Source organism: Zeus faber, assembly GCF_960531495.2.
Source record: "Zeus faber genome assembly, chromosome: 4".
In the NCBI taxonomy this organism is placed as follows: Eukaryota; Metazoa; Chordata; class Actinopteri; order Zeiformes; family Zeidae; genus Zeus; species Zeus faber.
Genome location: NC_137191.1, coordinates 25,613,497 through 25,636,298, shown reverse-complemented (window position 1 = coordinate 25,636,298; position 22,802 = coordinate 25,613,497). Strand labels below are relative to the sequence as shown.

Here is a 22,802-nt window from a genome sequence, read left to right as displayed (position 1 = left end):
GAATTTGCACAACAGGACGTTATCTTTAAACGTTATATCTGTGTCACTGTCCAATTTTGCACCCCACGCAAGGTACGCAACACGGGCAGGTCATTGGGCTGCATAGTGATTTATTTCTCTATTTTTAGTTTCTGACCTTCGACGGGAGGTGGAGCCGCACAAAAGATCGATCATTCGGCTTTTGTTTTCAAGGTCATGACGAAAATCACCGTTACGAGGGGTCGAAAAGAGTTGGTTCAGATACCCAGACATACTGTTATTAAAAAAATATGTGTGTGTGTGTGTGTGTGTGTGTGTGTGCGTGTGTGTGGATGTGTATATATATGGATGTGTGTATATATTTATATATATGTGTATAAATATATTAGTAAAATTGATCAGATAATATATATATATATGTTGTGAAAGGGAAGGAAAATAAATGAAGTTTAATTTCTGTGGCGCAAAATAGTGTACTACCCCTTTAAAGCATACAGTGATTCAGCAGAGGAAGGACAAAGTGCGTGTGTCGACGCGGCACCGACAAAGCGTGATTCAGCAGCAGAGTTGAGGGACCTGACTCTGGTGGTGGAGCGCCCATCCAGCCGACAAATCCAACGTAACGACCGAACCTCCGGCTTAAATCTCTCACTTCGAAACAAACGTCACTTGCCACCACTCCCACGTCTTGGTATATTTCAACGAAGTGTGTTTCTGTCTGTGTAGACTCGAGTGTTTTCTCCCCCGATCTGCTCGACCGTAGTCTGATGAACCCCCCCCCCCCCCCCCCCCCCAAAAAAAAGCTTCTTTTTTTTTTGGCTGCTGCAGGAATAGTTGATGCTGAGCGATTAAAAAACAAACAAACAAAAAAAGAAATGGCAGCCAAGGCCGTGCTTGCGTGCGCGCGTGTGAGCCAGGCCGCCGCAGCAGCCCCGCACCCACTTGGCCGTAGTGACCGGCGAGTGGTCCGCTCCACCCAGTTGCAGGTCCCAGCTCCAGGTCCCACATGGAGGGCGACGGCGGCCAGAGGGAGAGAAGGTGGCCCTGCGAAGACTTCCTGATGGGCGTGGACGAGCTCCAGGAGGAAGACAGCGACGACGATGATGTTGATGATGACGAGGAGGAGGAGGAGGATGAGGATGATGATGATGTAGAATACACCGATAAGTGGACCCTGGAGGTGCGTGTCGTACCGTAGGTGATTGACAGAGGAGGCTGATTGTGCATGGTTGATATGCTGACACACCCCATTCATTCATTCTCTTTCAGGAACCAACGGTCAAGAGGGAACGGCAATTGTCTGGTAGGGAACATTAGTGCCCCCAACTCTGTTCTGACAAGTAGTTACTGTCATATACCTGCGGGAGGGGGGGGCAATTGCCCTAAAACAATATCTTGAAAAAAAATGAACTCTTCAAGCAGGATCTGGACCTTACAGAGTAGAGTCCCGTGGCTTCCTTCCAGCTTATCCAATCAATGCACCGCAAGACGCCTGGAACGAGTCAGGGGGGAAAGAGGTGAGGGGGGTGAGAAGGGGGTGGAGACAGGAACGGATCTTAAAATCAGTTATATCCTCTTGGTGAAAGATGTATGAAGTATGAATATTCAAACTGAGTGTACCGCCCCCCACGAGACCCTAACATGACGTGTTGCAAGGCGTTTACTGTAGCGGTGCGCTCAAAACAACGTGTTGCATGCTTTTTCTCCAGCAGAGGGCAGCACCGAGCAGGTCATTGTTTGATCAGTTGCATTTCCATTTTTCATTCATACCCATTGTGTACATCCTCTATTTTTTTTTTTTTTTAACGTTGTCTCTCCAGGTGAGTGGGAGCTCGGTCCCATACTGCTGGGTCTATCTCGATGAGAAATACAATGTCAGTGACTGCGCCATCTCTAGCCATGATGGCGCCACGGCCGGTCCGGGGAGCCACAGGCCTCACCCGATCACATCCAAGAGGAGCGTCACGAGTCCTGTGAGCTACACGGATGATGCGACTTCTCTCGCCGGTCTAGATAGTCCCAACGCCCTCTCCATCGATCCGGCTCCGGAAGGTCCCGGAGGTCCCGGCTGCTCGAACCTGGACCCGGTCAATGCCGCCGCTCACCTGCACCTGCTGGGGGAGTCCCTGACCCTGATCGGACAGCAGCTTCGGGAGACGAATGTGAGCGGAGCTTGAACGACGAAAATGTCCCTCACGCACTGTTGCGTAAACGCTGGGCCATTTCTCAGGAATTCCCTCGGGGTCACCTTTGACAGCCTCGCGGTTGGTTTACATCTAAGGCTGCGTGAAAGGGCAGCCTTAGATGTAAACGTAACGCGTTCAAATTAAAAAAAAAAAAAAAAAAAGATTTGATCCTGTGTCAATGTCCTTCACGCCCCCCTCGCCCCGTCTCTGCAGAAGATGCTGTGTGTGAACGGCAGCCTCTCTCTGCTCCTGGACTCCGCGCTGTGTGCCCTGGCCCCCCTGATGTGCCTCACATCCCAGATACCAGAGCTAAGGAGCTGCCCGCAACACACACTGGTGAGAGACCGAGCCAAGTCACATGGAGGGGAATCATTGTTGACTTTATCAGTTCGCAAAATATATATATTTATTTATTTTTTACCTCCTTCTGTTTTGTTGCAGTTTAAGGTCATATACTGGTTTAAAATAATGAGTCTGCTAAGCTTTTAAAATCACCTGCCCCACACATTTACTACTGGCTCACCATGAAGACATAAACTACCTAGGTAGCAAAATTTAGCATTAAATGTTCCAATACAGAGCAGAATTGGTACTTTTTTTTTTTCTTTCTTCTTTTTTTTTTTCCTCAAATAAAACCTCTGTCCCCTTCCTCTCAAGGTCGATACCATGGAAAACATCAGCTACATGATGCCGGGCCTCTGAGTGACCACGGCAACAACGGCACCGCTCCCTGTCCACAGCGGTTGCACCGAGGCTTTGTTAGAACATTTTGGATGGGAAAACGTATCAAAGCCTTTTTGTCAAAAAAGGAAGATTATAAGTTATGACCAAAGATTATGGGTTATTCGTTTGATAGAAGATAATTTATTTGGGGAAAAATGGAGGATATTAAGACAGTCATTTTTTTTAGTTTTTTTTTATTAATGCACTTACCTTACCACCATAATTGACTTTATCTGCCTTCAAATAATTGTACTTCCTTGTTAACATTTCTGTGTAATCAATAAAAAAAAATCTCAATAATAATTACATCTCAAAGCTGTTTTGACCTCAAGACCCAGCAACGGTAAGATAGGGATGATAACGGCCTCAATCGATAATGGTGTTGATTGGCGTGCGTGTATAAAGGGAAATTTTAATGACAGGTATTGACTGAGAAAGTGTGGGAGAAGACTGAGGCATCAGAGCTGTTCAGAACTTGGCAGAATGGTAGAACTTCTCTCCTCTCGGGTGTATCAGAAGTCTGAGGACGAGCCCCGTGCTCGAAACGTCACTGCACCGGATGAAATCCTTGAAATGGGAGCTGTCTCGGTGTGCGGACCTCTCCTTTCTACTTTACAGACTGGTAGAACGTCCCATCTCGACCTCTGCTCAGAGGTGTGTCTGGAGGTATTTCGCTCGTGGCGGCATCTTGAGCATGACAAGACATTGCGGCAGCCGGTCGGGCGCGGCGGGTGACACATCTTTGTGGAATGATTCATATGTTTTGCCTCGTCCAATCTCCTCCGCCCTCTGATGGAATGCTCCGCCAACCCACAGACTGACAGAAAGAAATGAAATGCACGGGCACTGAAAGGTTGGTGGAGGCGTGAGTGCGATGAAGGTGGAGGGTTGGGAGGAGTTGGGCCTGGAGGCAACTCCCTGAGAGTATGAGACACATGAGGTGAGGGCGGGGCTCGGAGGGGTGGATAGTCGTGGTTTGCCGTCGCGTACATCTCGAGAACCTCCAGAAGATTCTCCCGGAGTGCGCCTTCTCATGGCTTGACGACTTCAAAGACTTCGACCGCGTTGAAGCTGGATCGCGTAGACGACTGAGGAAGATCAGGACACGAGTGAACAGCCTACGGATCTCGCACGAAGTGAGTTAATGCGACGCTGAATGCCAACTTGAACCACCCTGACTTATTTTCTATGTACGGAGGAGGAAACAGAAAATTGTGAATTATAAGCAAATTTGCAATGCTGCTTGGCCACGCTCCCAATTTTTTATTGCAACGCTTTAATCTCAACCCATGTAGGCCAAGTTTACAACTTTTTCCCATCTGTTTTTGTGTGTGTGTGTGTGTGTGTGTGTGTGTGTGTGTTTGTGTGTGTGTGTGTGTGTGTGTGTGTGTGTGTGTGTGTGCATGTCGCGGGGGTGTTAATGATCACTGTGATCTGAAAAGCTGTTCTGCCAGATATGACATTATGTGCCTCCACGCTGTTAAGTTTTATTTCCTTTCCTCGGGCTCTCAGATTTCCATGTGCTGACAGGTTTAAAGAAGTTTGGACTTTTTATTTTGTGCAGTATTGAGAGTAGGCTCTGCACTCGTACATTCAACTTTTCCTGGTCTCTGTGTGTGTGCTAGTCCGGCGGGAGGGCGTGAGTGCGATCACGGTAGAATGCAGTTGGACAGGCTTGGCAAGGCGAAGCAGGCCGTGCTGCAAAGCAGGAAAGTGAGACCGCTGTTGTGACACTATGAAAGCCTGCCAAGCCTGAATGTACAGCAGCTATTAGCATTTCCCTTTTTTGTTCTTGATGCTTGATGCATGAGGAGTGAAAGCGGATAAGGTAAATGTAAAAAGTTTGGCATAACAAAATCATTGTTTTCCATGAGCTGGGATATCATTTTCTGCTCGGGTGAAACCCATTTTTCTCAGTGTGTTGTTTTTGCTGTTCAAGTACTTGCTGATCAAGTAGTTGGAGCATTAGGAATCGGTACAGACAGATCTTGTAGATCTAGTTCAGGAGGAAAATTCTCTTCCGAAGGGTGGGTGTGACACCAGCCTCCAGCCAATGCCACTTGTCTGAACAAATTTTCCCGCATCACTCCTTTGTTCAGTCGTATTGGCCGATATGATCTCATGTGCATGACGTTTGCCGTTTTTGTTGTCCTCACAATCGATCCTCTCTCTCGTCCTTCCTCCACAGATATGGTTGACATCTTTCCGGGAAGTCCCCTCGGGACCCCGCCCGCAGACCTGAGGCTCATCCTGCTGGGGAACATAGGCTGTGGGAAGACCACTTCGGTGGACACCATCCTGGGTCAGCTGTCGTACACCTCCTCCTCCTCCTCATCCAGAAGCTGCCAGGTGCGGCAGGGCTTCTCCGAGGGCCGGAGGGTGACCCTGGTGGAGGCACCCCGATGGTACTGGAATGGCAGCGACATAGAGGGCAGCGTCAGGGAAGAAACGAAGAGGGCGCTGGCGCTGGCAGCGCCCGGCCCTCACGCCTTTCTGCTGCTGATCCCGGTCGGGCAATTCACGGAGGTCGGTTGTTCTTTTTTTTTTTGTTGTTTTTTTTTTTCAGTTCAATTTACACCAATACCATCACACATGGAACGACGCTCCTGTCCCACCACTGCTTGATGCCGTTCTTTTCATCCTCTCTAAGGATGAAATGGATTACAGCAGTCATATTGTAAAGCTCTTCCTCCTGTTCTCCTCCTCCTCCTGCTCCGCTTGCTGTTGCAATATAGGTGGATTGCTGTGTGCCCACAGAGCTGGAGGAGGTGTTTGGGGAGGGAGTTCTGGGCCACACCCTGGTTCTGCTCACCTGTGGAGACTACTTGATGGGCAGAACAGAGGAGGTAAAATTTATGGAAACTCATGCGTTTGCTGTGCTTTGCTGTTCCGAGTTCCGAGTTCCACTTGTTTTGAGCTCATGATCGTTCAAGAAGGTCCATCCATCCTTTTTCATCCTGCATGGCCAGTTCTGGGTCATGGTTCAGCATGGAGGTTGCCCTACAAGCAGGGACGTCATTTCAAAGAGTTGTATCAACCCGTTTAATTGTGATACTTTCTCATCGTTCATTTAAAAATCCATCCAAAAAGGTTCGGTCGTCGGTTGCTGAAATCTCCACAACCCTGCTTACTCCACAGGGTTACCTGCTTGAAGAGGACACGGAGCTCAGGAGGGTGATCGGCCGCTGTGGGGGAAGGTACCACTTCATCAACAACCGCCGCCGCCTGGACAGAGAGCAGGTCCGCGCTCTGCTGGAGAAGGTAAGCAGGGGAAGCTTTAATTGATCATTTTCACCTTTCTGATTGATTGGTTTTCACATGGTGTAATCTTCCTTTGTGTGTTTGAGGGACGGTCCATCAGCAAACTGAAGCCCACGACATGATCTTTTCTCCAGGTAGAGAACATGGTAGAGAAGAATGGTGGCTTCTACGTGAGAGGAACCAAACTGAGAGAAATGGAGGAGAGACTGAAGCACAGGGAGCAGCGGCAGAGCGAGATGTCCAGACACAGGCCGGAAGAGGACAGGGCGGTGGTGGGGACTCAGCGGAGTGGAGACGGAGCGCAGGACACTGGCTACACCTCTACCTTGGAGAGGAGGAGAGGAGGAGAGGTGGAGGAGCAGGTGACTGTGAGATCAGGCGCTAACAGGCTTCGTTCAGCCCCAGTGCCTGAGACGAGGGAGGACTGTTCGGTTCAGGTCAATCGCAGCTCCAGCTTCAGACTGAATGCAGGTAAATTCACAATGGTGTGGAATTCTGGACACTATTATTTTCAGAAATTAAAAAAATAAAAATTAAAAGGTAAATTGAGCCATTAATCGAAATATGGAGAAAAGAACAGAACGGGGAAAAAATGCTGATGTTTTTGATTGCTATTCATTTTTTTCCCTATAGATGGCGCCCTACTCTCACAACTCTCTGAGGTCAAGCCAAAAGAGAAACAGACCACAACTTGTAAGTATAAATAAAACTTAAAAACTAAAGCATCATGTACCATGCTGCTCGGCTAGGTTGTGACTTTTCCCTTATCCCTCTGTGTTTTTATTTTCCAGTTCATCACAGAATCAACAGCTTCGAGGAGCGATCCTCTCCGGAGGCCTCTCCCTCCTCTTCTTTTCAGTCACCCATCTCGTCCTCCTTCGCTTCCCTGTCCTCCAACTCCTTCCCCTCTGCCAACACCCCCTCCCCTTCCCCCAACCCACCCTCCCCCAACCCCCTCTCCCCTTCCCCCAACCCTACCTCCCTCAACCCCCTCTCCCCTTCCCCCAACCCTACCTCCCTCAACCCCCTCTCCCCTTCCCCCAAGCCACCCTCCCTCAACCCCCCCTCCCCGCCCCCCCCCTCCTCCTCCTCTCCGGAGCTGCGTCTGGTGTTGCTCGGGCGCTCTGGAGCAGGGAAGAGCACTGCGGGGAACTGCATCCTGGGTAAAGAGGAGTTTGCATCTCGCCCAGACAGCCTGGTCGCCATCACACAGGAGTGTGAGAAGAAGAGGGATGTGGTCGCAGGGAAAAGGGTCAGTGAAAAGTGTGTGCGTGCGTGCATGTTATTAAATAATGAGTAAAAAGGAATAGTGTGGGAGTGGTGTGGTTTACGCAGCCACACCTGTCTTGGGTCTAGGCAATTGGGCCCGGGATCGGGGTGGCTGTATGCCTGTTGCTCATCAGAACAACCAACGAGCACAGGTAAATGAGCCATCCCCACACACACACACAGGGAATCTCTGTCATGACAAGTTTTCATCTGCTCCCGGCTTGTTACATCTTCCCACTCTCGACAATAAACTAGTATGTTTCAACACCATCCCCTGTGTCTCTGTGTCAGAGGGCCCTGAAAAAGCCACTTGGGAGGCGTGTGGCAGGTGAAGCTGCCACATGTGGTGTGTTGATGACACATATCCACAAGGTTTTACATGAGTGCATCTTCTGCCTGCTTTTGTTATTATTATTATTATTATAATTATTATTATTACAAATAATAATAATAACAGTGAAGGATAAAGTGAAGGATTTGATAGCTACACCAATCCTGACAGTCAGCTAATTCTCTCTCTCTCTCTCTCTGTCTCTCTCTCTCTCTCTCTCTTTCTCTCTCTCTCTCTCTCTCTCTCCCCCACTCTCTTTCACTCTGTGTACCTGCTACCACTACCTTTTACCTGCAGGTGGCAGTGATTGACACCCCTGATTGGTTCAACTCGGAGCGCTCTCCGGAGGAGGTACGCGCTCAGATATCCTCCTGCGTTGCGCTTTCCTCCCCGGGACCCCACGCCTTCCTCCTGTGCGTCCCCTTGGACCAGCCGGCCAAGACGGAGCTGCAGGCCCTGGGGGTCCTGGAGGCTGTGTTCGGGCCGGAGGCAGTCCGGACGCACACCTTGATCCTCTTCACCTTCGCGGATCGGCTGAGGGAGAGCGGGAAGGGCGGAGACGGCGGAGTGGAGGCATACATTGCCAGCCAGCGGGGCGACCTCCTAAAGCTAGTGGAGAGATGTGGTGACCGGTTTCACCTGCTGGAGAGGGGGGAAGGAGGAGGAGGAGGCGAGGAGAGGAGCGTGGCCGAGCTGATTGAGAAGGTGGAGCAGACTGTGAGGGAGGGCGGGGGTCAGTGTTATTCCTGTCCCGCCTTCCAGGAGGCAGAAGAGCGGGTGCGGCAGAGACAGCGGGAAATAGCGAGGGAGAGGAAGAGGAGGAAGGGCGACCAAGGAAATCAAGGAGAAGAAGGACGCCCCTGGCCCGAGAAGCAGACCCTCCATCCCTCCATGCAGCCGCTGCCCGAGGTGGATGAGGAGGGAGTGGGAGAAGATGAGATTGAGGAGGTGCGCGATGAAGCAGAAAAGATGGTCGGTGCCATGCGTTTAGAGACTCTTCCTCCGATTTCGTCGTCCACGTTGAACCCTTCACTTATTAGCTACATTCGGGAAAGGGTTGAGTCGCTAGCAAAGTCGATGCCCCAGCTGCTTGCCGATGGTTCCGCGCGGGCTAGTGCAGGAGCGAAAGCAGTATCAAACAGCCAAGTGTGGGGAAAGGTTGGCACTGGAGCCAAAGGTGTCCAGAAAGTTGTGGCCGATAGCGCTGTTTGGGGGAAGGTGCGAGCCGGTGCTAGCGGGGTTGCCAAACCAATCATCGATAGTGAAATGTGGGAGAAGATTGGGGCAAAGAAGGTCCATAGTTTGATGGTAGACGGTTCTACAGTGGTGACATCCAGAGCGAAAATGGTTGCCGCAAGTCCCATGTGGGAACAAGCTGGATCAGGTGCTAAATCTGGGGCCAAAGTATTAACCGACGGTTCAAAATGGGTTGGGTCTGGGGCCAAGACTTTGGCGCAAAGCCCTGTGTGGGGGAAGGTAGGGTCCGGGGCCAAAACCGGAGCCAAAATGGTGGCAGACCGTTCTGTGCGAGTCGGTGCTGGTCTTGGGGCAGGGGCAAAGAAGGTAGCACAGAGTCCAGTGTGGGGGAAGGTGGGATCTGGAGCCAAAGCAGGAGCCAAAAGGGTGGCTGAGAGTCCAGTGTGGAAGGAAATTGCTGCTGGTGCCAAAAAGTTGCCCATGGTAGTTATAGCGGGTGCATTGCTGGGTTTGGTGCTCGGGGTGTTTTTGGGGGGTGTGATGGGGGGTGCTATTGGGGCAGCTACTGGGTCTGCGGTAACTGAGGTGGGAAGACGAAAATTAAGCAAAAAATCCACAGTTGAAGTGATGGATGAAGGTGCAAAAGATATGAGTGATAGAGTGAATGCAGGGCTGCAGCCTCTGAAAACAGGAGAAAAGTTATTTAAAGCAGATTGAAAATACTTGCAATTCCAGGCTTATTTGGTGTATAAAAGCTTTGCCAATACTTGGCATTTGTGTTTTCTTTTAACTATTACAGTGGCCTTTCCATAGAACTAGTTTTGCAGGGTGATTAGTCTAAAATGTGCAATACATCCACTTTAGTAACTGAAAATGTTCATATAGAAAAAACAAAAGCATTTGGGCTCTTTGAGTATGTCCATATTATGTACTCAATATGTTTGTCGTGTGGAATAAAAACCATTCAAAGTTATAATTGGGAGACTTACGCGTGTGCATAATAATACGATCCGCAAAGGTACTTACCCCATTAAAACCAACTCAAAATGACTTTTATTTTGAAACAACATTGTGTGAAATGCCTTCTCTTTATTTTCTCTTTCCACTTGATATTGTTGAGTTTGCTAAGCTGCACATTTCCATATAAAGTTGCCGAACCATCTCCCCCAAGTGTCACCCCACCAATTACAGTTCTATAGTTCAGATATTTGAATGTGCACCCTAAACGATGATAACTGTCACATATTATATAGAGATACGGGTGTTGGCCTGGTGGCACTCTGAAGCGTAGGGTAGGATTGGGTACAAGATTGGGTGCTTATCTCTCGGTCCCAGGCCGTCTGACGTCCCACCACTGGGCCTCCTGTATTAGAGGAATGTAATGGAGAGGAGGTGACCTCCTTGCTCCACATATAAGTAGATGGAGCTGAAGTTTTAAGCGACAACGAGTGTCGACCATGAGCACGAGAGGTCTTGAATAGCTCACCTGTTGGAGACTTTTGCGTGCTGGTTTGTGAGGTTGAATTCACCTCTCTGAATCATTATCTACCGAAGTACCCCGCAAATAAACCCTTACATTGCTGCTGCACTTAGCAGGCTAACCACTCGAGCTAAACCCAATGGTCAGATCGCCAAAGGAGAAGAATGATGCAACCTGTAGTTTATTGTTGTCTGGCAACGGACAACTTTGAACTGCAAACTCCAGGCATCACACTTGGTTGTCCAGCAGAATACTCAACAGCTTGCATGTACGGGTCAATCGTTAAAGGTGACTCCACAATAAAATAAACACATCGTTGCTCTCCATGACCCCTGCCTCAACCTCCAAGCCCTCTGTGCCTCTACGAGGGAATCGTCAGGGGGGCGGGGGGGCATTGTGCAAGCACCCCTTCCTGTTGTTCAGCGCAGGGCCGAGTGCGAAGGGGTTTCGAGAGCCCCACGGTGGATGTCGAATGCCTCCGTCCCCTTCTTCCATTCAGCAGTTGCCACCACAATGCCCCCACAACGCACAGCGACACGCACAACCACCAGCAGCTGCCCAGGAAACTTGTTGGTTGTCAATGAGACAGCACTAACTGCAGGCGTTTCCTGGCCACCTGATAGAGCCTCCGTTACCTCCCACCGCCACCTTCCTCCCGCCTCATTCCGTGCAGAATCCGTCCCCAACCACCTCCCACATCCACCTCCCACATCCACCCTGACCTCCCAACGTTCGGCCACGTACCAACACACGGCGACCACAACTTACATATCTTACGTATCATAACTTATACATCCTATCTGGCTCACACGCCACACGTGATAGTTGGTGGGTACTGTACTGTCCTATGGGACATATACGGCAGACAAGTGACCAAGTCCCTCTAATCCAAGTCTCAAGCAAGTCGAGTCAAGTCACAGGTTATGTCAAGTCAAGTCGAGTCCTTAGTTAAGACAAGTCAAGACCCAAGTAAAGTCACTTTTTCCCCCCAAGATACTGCAGTCTTACCTGCAGGATCCGCTCTTTATAAAGAGAACAGACAAGCTATTAGCACCTGTCTAATAATGATAGAATTGGCAAATCTATCTAACCTGTTCAAAAGGTATGACAATGAATTTAATTTCTATTATGATTTATAATTGATGTCCAGTGAAATAAATGTTATCAAACAAAAACCAATACATTTATAAAAGCTAATATATTTCTTAGTTTCTTCTCAATCAAAGGAAATTCCCTCCCCATCACTTTTAAAACAGTGAAATACTGACAGCCAGACTACACATCAAACTTTGTTACACTCTGCCCCTGTCCGTCTGTCTGCCTGTTTGCAAAATATCTAAGTCTAAATAAGTTATATCTAAATATAAGTTGTGAACAGATTTGCACAAATTGATTTTATTTTGTTACATTTTTCAATCCAAAAGTGATGACTCTTGGCACAGTCACAGCCGCCATGATGATCTGATCTGATCATAGTGTGTGTGTGTGTGTGTGTGTGTGTGTCTGTGTCTGTGTTGTGTGTGTGTGTCACCAGTGGGAGGGTAACGAGGGCTTATTTTTGGAAAAAACATCAGGTAACGAGGAGCTTGACTGACAGGACAGTCATCGAATCAGGACAATGCCCAGTGTGCGCTCACACAGCGGGTAACATAACACTGACACGTTGAACATTTTAATATGTAATATTTAATATTAGGGCTGTGCGATATGACGATATATACCGTAAGACGATAGAAAAATTGTATCGTTTATAACGATTTTTGGAGCCCGACCGATGCCACATTTTTAGGTCCGATGCCGATCCCGATTTTGGAGAGTCCGAGCCCACCAATTACTGATATTTTGACCGATATTTTGTCAAAAGAGGCAGAATATTTATATCAATTTGAAAAACTTCTATTTAATTAATGTTTCTATATTTAGAACATTTAACTTATAACCAAACAAATAAATAAAAATAAGCACACGTCCCATTCTGCTTTCAGAGCCGTGTCCATGTCTAAATACAAGTGTAAACAAACGTGGATGGATTTATAATGCCTAGTAGGACTTCTGTGCTTATTTTGGTGAGTAACTTAAACGTAGTGTAAAACAGAGAAGTACAGGATAAATAATCAGCGTTCTTTTATGAAAGATACTTATTTACAAACCGGGACACATTGACTGCATAAACTGCTGTTCCGATGTGGTCAAAAGTGTCAAATTTGTTATACCGCTTCTATATTTATAACGTTTCTATCACTATGTACAAATCAGCGGCAGTACTGCTATATGGTAATATGTGACATCATTTGGAGTCACCGTGCTTCACGTTATCTGCACGTGGGAGCCAATGTAAACTAATATGGAGGAGTGTGGCGCGAGTGGCACCAATCACGGCGCAGGGAGCTCAACACGGAAGAGAAAAAAAACAGCATCCCTTGTTTACAACTCACTATTTTCTAAACACCAACTTGTGTTCGATAAGGAAATCTCCCACGATGTCACCATTCATGGGTAACTACAACATTTGTCCGTCTGCTACTGAGCCGCGACTAACATAAGGTGAGGGGGACTAACGAGCCGAATCGAAATACATTTTTTTTATTGCAGATCGCATTTCAGTTCAAGGTTTCAGTAAATGAAAGTGAACACAAACAAGTCCTTTGAGTCATCATGTCTCGAGTCACGTCAAGTCATTAGTCTTTATCTTCCAAGTCCAAGTCCAAGTCGAGTCTCAAGTCATTTATTTTCTATCAAGTCAAGTTGCAAGTCATCGAAACAGTGGCTCGAGTCCGAGCCACAATGACTCGAAATAAAAGTATTTGCCCCGTTCCAGACGACCATCATCATTGCATATTTGTCACACTGAGTGGTTCAAACAGAGAAATTTGAGACTGGGCTTAAATACCTCCACCGCGATGTGAAAGACTGATATCAAATTATAGGAAGCAATTGGCTGCAGTTATTGGGGCAAAAGGTGTTAGTGGGTTTAAAGGGGCAATAATTTACTTACCTGTTTACTTACTTATTACTTATATGGCTGTTTGGTGTTTGACTTTTTTTTATTAAATAAATGAAATTATAATGAATTGTTTAGTTAGCTTCCCTTTGTCTGATATTACATTCTGTCTAAAGAAAGAAACCATTCAGTGTGACAAATATGCATGAACAGACCTTGGCGACGAGGTGAAAACGTTTTTACAGCACTGTATGTCAGTAGATCTTAGACTGGATTTTAGGCACAGAAATTAAAAGAGTTGCATATTCTACCTCTATACCCATGTAAAACCCTCACAAATGGGTGGTACCATTAGCAACACAAGCAAAAACAAAAACAAGCTCTATACAACTCAACGCAACTCCTCCCCGAAGCAGCCGCAACTGGGAAAAATCCAATTCCTCATGGAATAGCAGTGAAAACACACACGTTTTTTAGTTTTTTTTCCACTGCCATGGCGATTCCCACAGTAATGTCATGGAACTGCTATGTCCGGGTGGTGGAACGTGACGTCACTCACACCCCTGTTTTTTATTGTCTGAGTGATGTTGTTGACCACCCCGTCACCCTTATAGTGATCAATCTGTCATGCTGCTGACCAGTGCAAACAAACACCACAAAGGGACACAGCAGTTGCGCTTTGGCCATTTGGCCCTAAATTCCATATGTAATGCCTGATGCTGAACCACCAATAAACTGCTTCTCCGTATTCACACACATTTAAATGGATTCTTGTGTCTTTACATTTTCTTTAATCACTTTAATTGTAAAGTTGATCATTTATGATTGTGAGGATTATATATGCTGTATCTAGACACAAAGGATCTGTGAATCTCCAATTCAGCCAGCACAGTGTCAACCATCTGATATCAGTGATATTAGAAGGTAAAATAAAACAGTCTCGCTCTCGTCATTAATCCCAAGTGGCAGACCTTTTAGTTACTGGGAAACATTACACAATGAGCCTTGCGCTCATACATCACTTGGAAACCAGGCGCCTGTTCCCTAAACTCCTGGAAGAGTTGAGAAATTGTGCTGACAGAAGAACGTCTTATAACAAAGTGCAATAAGAGGATGTCGAATAAGGAACAGCAATCTTTGACACGCTTTATTTCTGTCTGGTACAAGTGTGTCACAATGTCCACCGCAACCAGGGTGGGTCATACTGGGTTTTTCGACCCAGTATGTAAAAAAAAAAAAAAGGAAACAAATAGGACAATCCAAACAAAAAAACACTGTCAAACTGTTTCAATGAATGTGTGTCATCTAGTCTCTTTATATGCTCATTTAGGGAGATTTTAACGTCATAAGGAGGGTAAGCTTTGTGACATACGGAGAGAAGTATGGTCTCAGTAAATCTTTGAAGTGCCTTTTCTGCACGACTTGACCTTTTAAAAATAGTCTCTATGTTCCTCATCTGTGATGTCCGCATACTAACCTCTAGAAAGCAAATGCTAGATTTCTTCTGAATGCATGCATCAAAACACATTTCCATATCACCAAAAATGGAGAGCGACTGTTACCACAACAAAACATCACGTCATTAAAAACCAATGCGTTAAGGTTGGCAGCCAGGGCTTGCAGTCTGACATTTAGCATTTCTGCCATACGTTGTCTCCCGATGTCATCGCTCGTCGTTCGCAGCCGCTACCATCCTTATCTGACCCTTGACCTTTTCCAGAATGCCGTGGGTCACCATTGACGCCTTAGCCCCAAAGCTCTCCTCGCTGTCCGTATCGCCGTAGCAACTGGAGGTGGTGGGTGAACTAGCCGGGGCGGTGGCCGAATCCACCGAGTCTCTGTCCTTGAGGGACGTCGCCGGCGCGGGCCGGGCCGCGCCGAGCGTGGGGTGGTTGGACAGGGAGGCAATGTCGCGTCTGAAAAGAAGGTTGGGTTTGCCGGAGTCCACCACTCCGTCGGCACCCTCCGGCGTCTGGTCAGCCTCGCTTTCTGGCGAGCTCTTGGAGCTCTTGTCTTGGGCCTGGTCCTTCAGCAGCATGACAAGGAAGTTGATGTACTTCATGGCCAGGCGGAGGATCTCGTTTTTGCTGAGCTTCTTGTCGGGCGGGTGCGTGGGGATGAGCTTCCGGAGCTCCGAGAAAGCCCCGTTGACGTTCTGCTGCCGCCAGCGCTCGCGGCTGTTGGTGAAGACGCGCCGGGCCAGCTTCTGTGGTGGACCTGCCAGACAAATGCATACACACACACACACACACACACACACACACACACACACACACACACACATTTCTTCAACACAACTCCAAACCCCCGTACAACTCTAAAGGCTGACTGCCCGTTGGGATAAAATTCAAATCATTTGGACTCATCACTCACACGACTCACAGTCGTTGAGCTCCATCTCAAAGTGTGAGGATGGTCTCCTTTTAATCCGGCTGTTGGTGAAGATGCCATAGTTACCGGAGGGTCCCAGGTAGGAGCTGGAGGGAGCGATGGAAAGAGAGAGAGATAGGGAGATAAATGGATGAATATCTATGAATGTGCAGGTAGGCAGGCAACATATAGCCGGCTGTTAAACACATTTGCATTGATCAATCGTTTGAATTACTCCAAAGAATGGAGCCGGATAAGAGACTGGTGGAAGCCATGGGCTGCGGTGCGATTATCAGCGAGGCCGTTGATTGAGTGTGCGCGTGGTATCAGAACCCGGATTCATTAAGGCTGGTTACAAGCCAATTTCTTCTTCTGGAGAATGGAATACATCAATGTTCCCCACTACAAACAGTGCTAAGCACAGGGGGGGGGGGGGATCGTATTCCCCGATCTCCATGACAGATGGGGCGAAGCTATAGATGAATCCACAGTAGAACTCCTACTTCCTGAATAGCCACTACACTTCTGTTGCACTTAGAAAAAAAGGAAGAAGAATTATTTATAAAAAACCCTTTTTGGAGCGCTAACACAGGAGAGATGAATGGCAGGAGGGCTTTGAAAATGGCTGCTGCTGAATGCCTATCTTGGTGAGCGAGGGCTCATGTGCACCAGCAGATGCCTGCTCCGCACGCCAAAGTGGCTCAGGCGCTCAATAGCGTCGCTCCCTCTTTATCAATGGAACCTGCACTGCAGCCAGAGGGGATTACGACTATAAATACCTGTCAAGTCGATATACAGCAACGTCTCCTGTTTGCCTCTTACCTGCTTTGAATGTTTAATATTATTTGAAAGTGTGATTTTGATTAAAGCATTGTATTCATTTCATGCTCACGTTCCATATATAGCATGTTAGTTAGTTATTTAGTTAGTTACTCTTTGAACCTTCTTCCATTCTTGCTTCTCTACCAATCTCCTGCCTTTATCCCTGCTACTGTAATAACTCAATCATCTGAATAGCTCAATATACTGTAGTCAGAATTAGTTGCAATTAAAACAGAATTTAGTACTGAAACTGATATCACAGGATTCTAAATGATGACCATATATAGTACATGGCCTGTCTGAGTTAGATGTATTGTACAACATATTATAAGAGCGCTGCTGGACCCATTTCATGATACGCGATCAGAGCCGCAGCGGTATGAATACTATAAATCATGATAGGAAGTCGTGAAGTTTCAGCAGTTATGGCCTCTTACGAAACAGAAACTTGGCAACACGTGGCTCCATTGTTACCAACAAACACCTCACCGTATCAGAGAAGCCTTAACAACATATTTTGCAGTGTGGTATTCCACAGCTGCTAATGAGGCAGCCAGGGAACTTAAAGGGATTATCTGTCTTTTAAGAATCCAAGCTTTTATTCCAAAGCAACCTATAATTGCTTTCACCTATAATTACCACAGAATAATCTAATAGGATCATAAATGATGATGATGCTTTGACAAATTTTAAACGCCGTTTGGGGTCGAAGCAGTAGCGTAACGTGATGGTGATAGGCCCCGGTTCAAATAATTTTGTCCCCCGCGCACACACATGCACACCAACACAGGCCCGGCTCAAGCTATTTTGCCGCTCTAGGCAATCTGTCGACGGGGCGGGGGTTAAGAGAGTGTCTGAGTCTGAGAAAGTGGTCCCCATGACGCAGGATGCCTATTTGTTTCATCTGGAGGAAAAGGGCACGGGGAGACACAGTGGAGCACAGATTGCTGGCACGCCGATGGGATGGGCCCCTAGTGTGCACTGGGCCCTGGTGCAGCTGCAGCGATTGCACGGTCCAGTGCCACTGGGTGGGTGCAGAGCCTTCACCTACTGAACACACTTTTTCTTTTGTTTTTTCAATACAAGCCCCTTAGATTTAAAACATATTATTATTGTTAGTGATGTTTGCTAATCAAGAAACCAATTCTCACCTGCTGAATATGGGGTGCGAGGGCAGGTATTGGTGGGGCAGTAGAGTCCCTGGGGAGCCTCCCAGGGGGCCTCCCAGGCCTCCTGGACCACCAGGGCCGGACGTGAGCTGGGTGAGGCGGAAGTCCCCGTGGGACCCTGGCATGAGGCCAGGAATGGGGTGCAGGGCAGTCAATGGCGTGTTGGGTATGGGGAGAGGGGGTTTGCTGTGACCGAGGCTGATGACGGGGATGTGGGGAGGAAGAGGGGCAGAGGAAGAGGAGGACGCAGGCGGCGTGGCGGGTACGGGACGCAGGGTGACATTAAAGTCCCTGGCTGGTGCAGGGAGCAGAGGGGGAGGAGAGGAAAGCATGGGGGAGAGACGGTTGGCAGCAGCGGTCCTCTCCTCCACCATCTCCATGACAATGGGCTCAGTTACTGCGATGGGGTCTGCCTCGTGATTGAGTAATGCTGCAGCGGCGGCCTCAAGCGAGGCCGCGGTAACGGGAGCGTCCTGTTGGCGCCCCGCCTTGGTAGCGGCATGTGGGCCGTCGGTTGGCTTTGGAGAAGCTACCGGCCGGTTCTTGCGGGGACACTGACGCTCCTCAGAGAAGGAGAGTGGTGAGGAGGAAGAAGAAGAGGAAGAGGAGGGGTGAGCAAGAGGAGGAGGGGAGGCATGCCGGTCAGAGCGGTTCAGTTTCTCCATCATGCTGGAGCAATGTCTGGGGAGAGACCTCCTCCTCTCCCCCAGGGTGAACTTTAACCTTCAAGGTGTACGTATGAGTGTGTGTGTGTGTGTGATTGCGTCTATTTTGTGCATGTGTTTAAGTGGTATGAAGGTGCTATAAACCCTCCAGGAGTAGTCATAGCCTCTCCAAACCGTACACACTCAGACCTTCCCATATGACCATTTCCTTTCCTCCTTCCTCCCGTTCCTTTTCCTAAAGATCTTTCTTCAAAACCACAGAAATCTTTCCTTCACGTCCACACAATGTCCAACTTGTCCTTCCTGGCAGTCCGCCGTTCCAGAGTTTGAGAGGACTTCACCTGTCTTCCATTGGTCTTGCCCCCCAAAACAGTCATTCTACGAGTTCCAAACGTAGGTGCTTTGAGTGCCGATGTGAGCCAGCATTCATTCCTCCCGCTTGCAGAAGGTTCTACGTCTGCTCAAGCCCTCATACGAAATGGAGCTCTAGCTGGGGGGCAAGGTCACCAGCTACGGTGATCTCGTGTTCTTGGATGAAGATGGATGTCCATGTTTTGCTTCCAGTATGTTCTAAACACCGCTGTCTGTCGGACTGTTCATCCCTCCGACTGTCTGCAGTTTGAGGATGTGAGTCAAACGCTCTTAAACTATCCAAAGCTTCCCGGCCGGAAAGGTTTCGATTTATATCAAAGACTCTGTGGAACAAAAGAAGAAGAAGACCAAAACAAAAAACAATGGATATGTCATTGGTGAAGGACAGTAAAGGATGGTACAAGGAGACGCAAACATATGAAGGGCAGAATGTCAAATTTGGCACAGAACATAAATTATTAGACAGATTAGAAATGTAATGTAATGTAATGTTAAATGTCACTGCTGTATTTCTTTCAGCGCAGAGCAGTTTTCTAGTATTGTTGTGGTTAAGTAATCTAAGAGAGAGATTCCTTTTTTCATCAGTTCTGTAAGACACAGAGGACCAAGAGCAATCAGCATGTTTTGCAATCGCTCCTCTTCCCGTTTTGCCTTTACGACAGTTCCTTTTTCTGCAAGGGCATATACACAAATATTGTTTATGTTGGTGAATAATTCTGCTCCTCTGTCTTTCTAAATCGATGTTCATATCTTGTTTGAAATAACCCAAACATGTATATCGAGATAATGTCACATATTTTTATATTGTTTAAGTATAGGTAAACATTTCACGGATAATGCGACAATATTTAGGGGAACAATACCTTGCATTACATGGGATATTTTGCTGTAATAATTAGCTGTGATGACATTAGATGGCATTAGTAATCATAAAGTCTGAAATCTGCTGATGTTCATATTATCAAAGCACTTGATTGATTATAATTATGATTATTTGAATTATTATTCTTCTTCTTATTATTCTTATTATTATTATTGTAATTATTATTATTATTATTACTGGGTTAAGACAATGACTGTCAAGTACTGGCAAATGCACTTTGGAATACAGTTCTGCAAAAGAGCACAATGTGTAATTTGCATTATATACTGTATATACTGTATAGTGCAGGTTGCAGTGTTCAGGTTGAAAAGTGCAGCATTAAAATGTATTTTGCAAATAATACACAAAATATAATTTTTATTTATAAATGTATTTATTAATTGTAGTTTTTATTTTATGTTTCCATATAATGCTATAAATTAAAATAATAAATAGGGTTTGATCTATACAGTACACCTGCTATGCTCCTGATTTATATAGATATTTTTGACAGATTCTACGTTGACGTTAAATATGTCAGGATTCATCGATTGATTGATCAGGATTGATTGAATGATTTTTGCACTGTTATTTAATTCATATTGTGGATGGAACCTTGAATTTTGTATGAAAATTAAAAACTCAAAAAATAAAAAATCCCGAAATAAATATTAATTTAAAATATATGATATATATAATGATATATTCTTTTTTTTATTTCTCAAAATCACCTTGCGGTTTTTTCCCAATTGAAACTGTTTTAGACACAAGCTAAATCAACAAAAAATGTAATCCCATTGACAAAATACTACTCTAAACTCTGTTTCAATAAACAAATAAAGAAATAACCTGCTTAAAATGACCACACAACCCCCCCCCCCCCCCCCACACACACAGGCACATACACACGCACATGCAAACACACACACATACACACACATCCAGACAAAATACACAATACTCACCAAAGTACGAGGGGAGCCATCGTGGTGCTTGGTTGTGTGTCAAGTAGAATCCACCGGAGCCAAGTGGAGACGCACATGTTCCGGCTCCGTCTGGTCATTTACATTCTGACCCTAACACCCACCCCGCGCTACGTCACCCTCTAGCGCTCGCTCACTGAGGAAAGGAATCGATCAATCGATCTGCTCAGGAAAAAATAAAACAAAATATAAATGATCACAACGTGCGAGCATGTATTTAATGTTCTAAAGTTGCTCGAAACAAAGACAAACTCAGTCGTCGAGATTCAAGGTACCGGCCGTGCCATCCCTGTGTTGTTATGTCATGTTTTTTGGTCTTCTGTCGTTTCTCTCTCTCTCTCTCTCTCTCTCTCTCTCTCTCTCTCTCTCTCACTCTCTCGCTCTCACTCTCTCTCTCTCTCTCCCCACTAGTCCTCTTTCCCTGTCAGTCCCTTACTTCTCTTCATATCTCCTCGCCAAGGAGACACAATGCTCTATGGGGTGCCAGATAGACAGTCCTGGTGTTGGCGAATTTGAGGTTGGGGGTGGGGGGTGGTGGGGGAGAGAGGGAGCGAGAGAGAGAGAGAGCAAGGAGAGAGCTTTCCGCTCCCCGCTGGACAAGAGGATGTGCTCGTACAATATGGTGGCTGCTGATAAGAGCCTCAAAAGCTGCCTGTGGCCTGTAGATAAGGAAATGTCCCCCACCTCCCTGCCCGATTCCAACACACACACACACACACACACACACACACACACACACACACACACACACACACACAATTATAAGTCATTTAATATCTCATGTACACACATACACAAACACACTGACATATGCGCATAACAAATCTAATGTACACACACAAACACAGACAGACAGGCAGGTAGACAGGCCACCAGATCAATGCGCGCACGTACACACACATCAACACATGCACACACACACACGTACACACACACACACACAAAAGTGGTCAATTCCAGACAGTGAAAGGTGTTGGGTTTTCACCAGGAGGTGAGATACAACTGCTTTCATGTCACAATGTCGTGATAATGCGCGCACACACACACACACACACACACACACACACACACACACACACACACACACACACACACACACACACACACACAGCCCCTCGTGAGTACCAACACAGTGACAGAAACAGCTATATCTGAATTATACACACGTTTGAGTGTGATGAATTACCTTGACCTATTAATCACGTTTAAATCCATTTTGTGTGGTATAGTAGCACACACACACACACACACACACACACACACACACAACTACAATGGCAATAATGGTATGATGGAACAGCTTGGGAATTACCCAATAAACATTGTCCATAATGGAGGGCATAACTGTACGCGATCCAGATAAGGCAGAAAAGAAAAGAAAAGAGAGAAAAAAAAACAAACAGAAAGAGAGAACTGACGAGCGACCCTGACTCAGAGCCTGTGACATCAGAGAGCACCTGCGACCGGCGGCTCGTACCATCATCACAGCAACTTTCCTCTCCAAGAGCTCAAGCACTTCCTTCCTCCCCCTCTCTCTCTCTCTCTCTCTCTCTCTCTCTCTCTCTCTCTCTCTCTCTCTCTACCTGAGGTTCACCCCCCCTCTCTCTTTTTCTCTTCCCTCTTGGTATTTCCTTCTTAGACAGTCTAGAAACGCCACCCGCCATAAAGGGCTTTACAGTGGCCTGACCCCGCAGGTCCTGGGAACCAAAAGCGATGTGCCCGGCCGAGGCTCAGCAAATCAGGGTCATCTCTGGTCGTCCTCATCATGATCATCATTATCATCATCATCATCATCATCATCATTATCAACTCATCATTTTTGGTCCTCACAGGCTTCTGTTCTCGTCTCATTTTTGCTCATAACTTTTGCCCCGCTGAGACTGCTTTAAATACATGTAAACCGTCGCTGTTGAAACGAGGACATCTTCGCACCATCGCCACCAGGGCGGGACAGTGTGTCGCTTTCCGGTCCGTCACACATTTTGCTCCACCCCGCACCTGCAGTGCCGGTTGGGGAGCTGTGTGGATTTGCCTGTAGCTTATAAAAAGCTATACAGCGCACAGATAGTCCCCCTCTGGGAACAGTTGGTTTCCTGCTGCTTGGTGTCTATGTTGAGTGTAGTTTAAACATTGTCACTGGTTTTTACATATTTATTTGATTTGATTTGATTTGATTTAAGCCAGTGACCATG

The 22,802-nt window shown here is 46.9% G+C and overlaps 3 protein-coding genes across 3 annotated transcripts; 2 read left to right on the top strand and 1 right to left on the bottom strand.

Moving 5' to 3' along the window:
• The first annotated feature begins 511 nt into the window (after nt 1-511).
• hmgxb4b (HMG box domain containing 4b) lies at nt 512-3,064 on the top strand. The gene is made up of 7 exons (XM_079998432.1): nt 512-598; nt 960-1,159; nt 1,249-1,282; nt 1,402-1,496; nt 1,800-2,141; nt 2,379-2,501; nt 2,823-3,064. Exons 2-7 carry the CDS (start codon nt 986-988, stop codon nt 2,865-2,867), a joined length of 813 nt encoding a protein of 270 aa, XP_079854558.1. The 5' UTR covers nt 512-598; nt 960-985; the 3' UTR covers nt 2,868-3,064.
• Nucleotides 3,065-3,983: 919 nt separating this feature from the next.
• LOC307229510 (uncharacterized protein) lies at nt 3,984-9,926 on the top strand. Its single transcript, XM_079999509.1, has 8 exons — nt 3,984-4,024; nt 5,077-5,414; nt 5,624-5,734; nt 6,027-6,149; nt 6,284-6,620; nt 6,783-6,842; nt 6,941-7,401; nt 8,047-9,926. The coding sequence occupies exons 2-8, from the start codon at nt 5,079-5,081 to the stop codon at nt 9,661-9,663; spliced, it is 3,045 nt and encodes a 1,014-aa protein (XP_079855635.1). The 5' UTR covers nt 3,984-4,024; nt 5,077-5,078; the 3' UTR covers nt 9,664-9,926.
• A 4,651-nt stretch (nt 9,927-14,577) lies between these two features.
• Nucleotides 14,578-18,045, bottom strand: lyl1 (LYL1 basic helix-loop-helix family member; the record flags this gene model as incomplete). The annotated part of the gene is made up of 3 exons (XM_079999508.1): nt 14,578-15,584; nt 15,741-15,844; nt 17,711-18,045. Coding segments are annotated over 3 exons (993 nt in total), but the record flags the coding sequence as incomplete, so codon positions are not given.
• Between the last annotated feature and the right edge of the window lie 4,757 nt (nt 18,046-22,802).

Bases quoted from the DNA above. Each gene is read 5' to 3' on its own strand.
- hmgxb4b (XM_079998432.1), top strand. From the start codon at position 986: ATGGAGGGCGACGGCGGCCAGAGGGAGAGAAGGTGGCCCTGCGAAGAC. The intron at 1,497-1,799 runs GTGAGGGGGGTG...TTGTCTCTCCAG, and splicing joins ACGAGTCAGGGGGGAAAGAG to GTGAGTGGGAGCTCGGTCCC. The intron at 2,502-2,822 runs GTGAGAGACCGA...CTTCCTCTCAAG, and splicing joins GCTGCCCGCAACACACACTG to GTCGATACCATGGAAAACAT.
- LOC307229510 (XM_079999509.1), top strand. From the start codon at position 5,079: ATGGTTGACATCTTTCCGGGAAGTCCCCTCGGGACCCCGCCCGCAGAC. The intron at 5,415-5,623 runs GTCGGTTGTTCT...GTTGCAATATAG, and splicing joins CGGTCGGGCAATTCACGGAG to GTGGATTGCTGTGTGCCCAC. The intron at 6,621-6,782 runs GTAAATTCACAA...TTTTCCCTATAG, and splicing joins CAGCTTCAGACTGAATGCAG to ATGGCGCCCTACTCTCACAA.